Here is a 6,127-nt window from a genome sequence, read left to right on the forward strand (position 1 = left end):
CAGGTTCTTGATGAAGTCCTCACCTGTGTTGATGTATTCCTCCACAGACATTGAGTGATGCTCTAAAGAATCTCCTTTGGTGAAAAGAATGATGATGAACTTTTCAGACATCTTTCCAAAGACTCGCTTCACGAGTTTTAAAGTTTCCTTCTCCTCGTCAGTGAACCTGCCGATCTGTAGCACCAACAGGAAGACATGAGGTCCTGGAGCCAGCAGACTGATGCACTTTTTCATCTCCTTGTTAACTTCTTCATTAGACATTGTTGTGTGAAAAAATCCTGGAGTGTCAACCACAGTGACGGACCGACCGTCCACCTCACCCTGAGCTTTCTGACACTGTTTGGTGACAGATATCTGGATGCCATCGGCTTTGAACTCATCTCGACCCAGAATGGTGTTTCCTGAAGTGCTTATTCCATAGCTGGTCTTCCCAATCAGAACAATCCTGAGACTCTCTGGACTCTGCTGCTCTTCAACACCTGGAAGAGAAGAAGAAACATCAGTGGCAGAGGTTGATACAGAATTTTGAGAGATTAAGGAGTGCAGTTTATCACAGTCACCACATCCACCCTGAGGTTGGAAAGGTCAGAGAGGATCCAACCTGGATCAGGATAGACTGAACACAAGCTGAGATATTTAAGGACAGGGGCCTCATGTACAACGACTTGCGTGGATTTCTTACTTAAACGTAACGTACGGTCAAATCCAGAAAACGGCGTACGCACAAAAAATCCAGATGTATCAAACTGTGCGTACGCCTGAATCCACACACATTGCTTTTGTACATCACAATTAACGTGGAACTGAGCGCAGGTGAGACTCCTCCCCTGACATGCCTTCATTAGCATATGTTAAACAGATGCAAATTACTTCCTGCATGTGTGAAGGACACGTTTGTTTGATCCAGGTATGCCCAACCCGTCGCTCCCAGGTGCCCGCGAAGCACAACCTTGCGAGCCCTTGGACTGGATTTTATATTGTACATGTTGGCCCTCCCAAAGTCTGCAGCTGCCTTCATACAGTAAGTTATTGTGTTTGCATTGGACTTAAATTTGGGGTGTCACAATGTGTGGTGTTTCAGCCTCTCCCCCATGAAATAAAACTGACTGCTGCTGGTTAAACTTCATATTAATTAGGAACACTCTAAGAGTGCACACCTCCAGCGAGACCCTTGCTGCCTCTGGCTCTGTTCTTTGTTTTAAGTTTCTGTTTGTGTCAGATTATGGCAAGCTGCAGCTCTGGTAGATGTTGCTATATGATCATCAAAATTTAATCCTTTGTTCTTTGTGACAATCCAAACAGGCCCTAAAAAAAGAAAATAAATATTTGGTCTAAACTTTTTAAGTGATATTCTGCACCGAGAAAGAAATCAATGCTACCAAAGACACTGTCTCCACAAGAGGTAAGCTATTTCATAAAATCTCAATCCACCCGTCAAATATATCTTTGCATTTTGAGCCACTGATGCCACAGCTACAACAGAGCTGTGTTACTCCATACTGTACACATAGAGCAATGTGTAATTTTCTTACAGCCACAGATTGTAATATGCTGCAGAAACACAAAGTAGATTCAGATCATAACTGGACTGTGAAGTTTACTTACTGTTGGAATTTTTCTTTATCTTTAGATCCTGATGTTCTGCCTGCTGATTACAAATGTTTTTTTCAATTTCAGCATTTGCATGTGTATTTGTTGTGTAGGACTTTGGTTTATCATCAGACCCTCTTGTGTTGTCGACAAACTTCAGCAGTTGTGGGATCTGCATCTTGTTCTTGACATTAAGAACAAAATATCTTCCTCCACAGCTCTGACAGAGCTCCTGGATCTCCTTGGTCTCCTTTATAAAGTTAASAACAGCTGGATCTGCAGGATCTGAGTCCACAGTGAACAGAATCATGATGAAGTCTTTGACTCGAGGGCTGAATGCGTCCTGGATGGTCTGTAACTCTCCCTTGTCTTCATCAGTGAGGGGACCCACAGGTAGGACCAGGATGAAGGCATGGACCCCCTCAGGATCACAGAGGGAGACACACCTGAGGGATTCCTCCATCACTTCCTCAGGTGGTTTCCTGTACAGAGGAGGCATCTCCAGCACAGAAACCTGACGTCCACACACCTCTGCCTCATGTTTAACACACTCTGATGGGCTGGAGGCTGGACGAAGATCTGTCTTACTTAAAATAGATTTAGCTGCTAAAGTCTTCTCAGCTTCTCTGCTCCCAACCAGAACCAGGTTTAAAGGAGGTCTCATCTGGTGTGGCTCTGGTTTTATGTCATCAGTGAGGGTGAGGATGGCTTCACTGTTTGTAGTTATGATGTTCCAGACTTTCTTCATCAATGTTCTTTGTTCAATTTCATACATATTGTACTGTTTTTTACCACAGTCTTCAATCAGCTGTATGACTGACGAACAGTTCCTCTCATCATGTGTTCTGACAACCATAGAGAATTTAAAGGCATCTTCTCTAAACAAACTGAAGATGAAGTTGAGGGTTTGTCTCTTCTTCAGACTGAATGAGGAGGGTTTTACTAACAGCAGCAGAACATTTGGTCCAGGTTCACAAAAACTCACACATGTCTTCATTTCTTCTTTAATAGTTTCCTGGGACATACTGAAGAAGTTCGGGGTTTTAACCACCCTTAATGGAGATCCTTTCCACTCCCCGTATGTGACCTCACATGTCTTGGATGTTTGTTTTAGGAAATGTGTTCCTGATTTTCCAATAAGAACGTTTCCAATTCTGGTCTTTTTTTCTTCATTTTTCCCAAACAAAACAATTTTGTAGGGAGGATCTGCAGAACAACAAAGACAAAGAAACATTAAGAAACATTTACTATCATTGCCTACAGTCATGGATTTGATAAAACTGATTTGGGTCTTCATGTATCAAAGTTAGCATACTGACCAAACGTGAAAAGTGGGTACACACAGAACATCAGATGTATCAAACTGCCTACTCATGTTTCTGCAATCCTTTCCTTTATTCATCTTAAAGAATGTGAAATTGAGCACACAAAACTCCTCCCCCTGACACACCCTTTAATATGTCCTGCAGAAATGTTAAATGATCGAAGATAAATGAGAGAGTAAAGAGAGGGATGACTGTTCATTGCCTCTTATTCATTGTTTAAAAATCAAATACATATTTCAGTGTATTACCCAGCATTCCTTGTTGAGAAAATCCTGGTCCATGAGGAAGAGGACAGAATCCTTCTTTCAACACTGCATTGTGTTATATAACGACACTGTTAAGTGTTAAGACTTAACAGTGGGCGGAGCTTATTTAACATTGTCCAGAGTCGAGACAACACTGGCAAAATCAACTCTGTGAATTAACACCAACACTGGATATCAGTTAATTCAGAAAGTGTTATAATAACACTTGGGGGCTGAAATTAACTCTGAAAAGCTTTCCGTTTCCGTCAGTCCATTTTCTGCCACTTATCCAGGGTCAGGGCTCGGGGGCAGCAGCCTCAGCAGAGACCCAGACTTCCCTCTCTCCAGACACTTGGACCAGCTCCTCTGGGGGAATCCCAAGGTGTTCCCAGCTGAGAAACATAGTCCCTCCAGCGTGTCCTGGGTCTTCCTCTGGGTCTCCTCCCAGTGGGACGTGTCCAGAACACCTCACCAGGGAGGAGTCCAGGAGNTCTCAGCCTATCTCTAAGGGAGAGCCCAGACACCCTGCAATAACTAAATAATATTTAGTTATTGCTAAGAAGACCTAGGTTCTAAGAAGACCTAGGTTCTAAGAAGACCTAGGTTCTAAGAAGACCTAGGTTCTAAGAAGACCTAGGTTCTAAGAAGACCTAGGAAGACATTGTATCATTTGTGCTAAATATTTCATTAAAATATTTAGCACAAGTGCTACAATGTCATGAAATGCATGTGTGTCACAGTCAATGCATAAGACTTTATATTGAATAATTGAGAAGCAATTGTTTCCACCCCAAGTATAAAAATGTGCCCCGAGAGTCAAACGTTGTCTCCAGCAGGAAGTGGACTGATAGTTGCTGGGCAGAGGTAAGCGACAATGAACATGTCCAAAAATGTTTGAGTAAAACTGTAATTAAGCAAAATATTGTTGAAGCAAGTGGATATTTGAGTTCTACAGGGTTTCCTTTTTCTTGCTCTTTATTTCTGTGTGAACAGCCAGTTTCCACCTGTAATGCATCATGGGATTGGGTGTGTGAAGAAGGATGATTTCAATTACATGCATTTTTATATGTGCAGACACCCCTTTTTCAGATAAGGTCACAGTTGGTCATGCTACACTTGTTTTTGTTTCAGTCATATTTTTTTTATTTTGTCAGTTTTCTTCTTTGTAAAAACAGTCTAAACTGGACTCACTGTTTATTCCCTCCATGATGGTTTACTGCAAACAGATCAGATTCAACTCAACCTGCTGGAAAAAAGACAAATGACAGAAATATGAGATAAATACTGATATTTGTTTATGTATTACAGAAAAGTCTCAGAGAGAAACATTAAAGATGTATAAAGTTAAAGTAAATGGACTGCACTTATATAGTGTCTTTCTATCCAACCAAGATACTCAAAGCTGTTCAATCTGCGCCCTCATTTACCCATCACTGCACTCTAGATCACTACGAAGCTACTACAGGTACATTCATCTATAGAGAGTAATCAGTGCATTAAATCACAGTCATACACTGATGGGACATAAATCAGAGGCATTGGGGGTTAAGTCTCTTGCCCAAGGACACTTAGACATGTGATGGAATAGGGAATTAAACTGCCAACTCTCACATTAGAGGAACAACTCCTCTAACCACTCTGCCACAGCTGCCTGAAAAGTCATTCCACAAATTGATAAAAGCTCATATTTTATATTAACAGATTCATTTTCTGAGCTCAATAACATTAAATTATTCTGATGCAGAATTTCAGCTGTGGTGTCAAAATTAAAAAATCTTAAGAATTTTTCCACCTGAAAAAACAATTTATTAACTTTTGATTTCCTTTAGAGGTTTAAAAATCCCTGCAGAACACGGTGCAGTGGTGGAAGATTGTAAAATAAACCCATTAAAGAAATTTAAATATAAAACATCTGTCCAATGTTAGATTTAAATTAACATTAACTTCTCAGGCCAATAAACGTGTTTGTTTCATGATGTTTTCAAAAACAAATCACATTTGTTTGCTTTTTATTGTCTGTCAAAGTCCAAAAGGGTTATTTTTTTGATTTATGACTTACTGTAAAATTATTTTCTTATCACAGAAATTTAATCTCAATTTGGCCTTTGGACACTGATTTATACGTGATGTTTTACAGAAACTCAGTGTGTGTGTTATTATCTACTGTATTTACTGTCATTTATCCAGGCAAATCTCACAGAGATCACAGATCTTTTGTGCGAGGGCGGCCTGGGCCTGTAGATGACATATTGTCCGTATTTTTGTGTTGTGGGGGAAACCGAAGTACCTGGATAAATCCATGCAAGCAAAAGGAGAACATGTAAACTATCACAGAAAGACCCCAGATCCACAACATTGCTCAAACCCACCCAGGACCTTCTTGAGGCATCAGTGCTAATCACTGAGCCGTCATGATGCAGCTGTGAATGCACATGTTTTTGTTACCTGGTGGGGACAAATTTTGACAATTTTTTGGTCAACAGTAGTATGTTTACATGCACAAAATTTTTTGATCGGATTGTTGTATTTGGACTAAATAATCCGAATGTACTGTTTACATGGACTCAATCCGATCACAAGTGTTTACATGCACTTGCATGTGCAGTGTTGTAAACTGTCAGCTCTACTTCCATGTTACAATCTCTTCTGTGCGCTCAGGACGGACCGTGTCAGTTTTTAATAACGGTAGAGATGTCATTACTCCTCGGTTGAGCTGCAGATGAAGCAATACATGCTTTTTAAATTTTTTTTATTTTTTGCAAAGCAACGTCTGCTGTTTGTCTCCTTTTTTATCTGTTAAGAGAGTATGGAGGTAAATTTGTGTTTTTATTATTCAATCAAACAAAAAGCATCTTCAATCAAAAAAAATAATTTCAATCAAGAAATTTTTTTTCAACCAAACAAAAAATAAATTCAATCAAAATTAATATTTTCAACCAAAAAAAATAATTTCAACCAAACTAAAAA

General features: G+C 39.9%; 1 protein-coding gene across 1 annotated transcript in view; it reads right to left on the reverse strand.

The window, feature by feature from the left end:
- The window catches only part of LOC106523602 (GTPase IMAP family member 8), a gene marked incomplete in the record, with an annotated part of 5,643 nt that extends 3,393 nt beyond the window's left edge, over nucleotides 1-2,250 (reverse strand). Inside the window, 2 exon segments of the mRNA XM_014017087.1 lie at nucleotides 1-479; nucleotides 1,606-2,250. Coding sequence (XP_013872541.1) covers nucleotides 1-479; nucleotides 1,606-2,089 — 963 coding nt within the window.
- Nucleotides 2,251-6,127: the final 3,877 nt, after the last annotated feature.

Source organism: Austrofundulus limnaeus, unplaced genomic scaffold (assembly GCF_001266775.1).
Source record: "Austrofundulus limnaeus strain Quisiro unplaced genomic scaffold, Austrofundulus_limnaeus-1.0 Scaffold161, whole genome shotgun sequence".
NCBI lineage: Eukaryota > Metazoa > Chordata > Actinopteri > Cyprinodontiformes > Rivulidae > Austrofundulus > Austrofundulus limnaeus.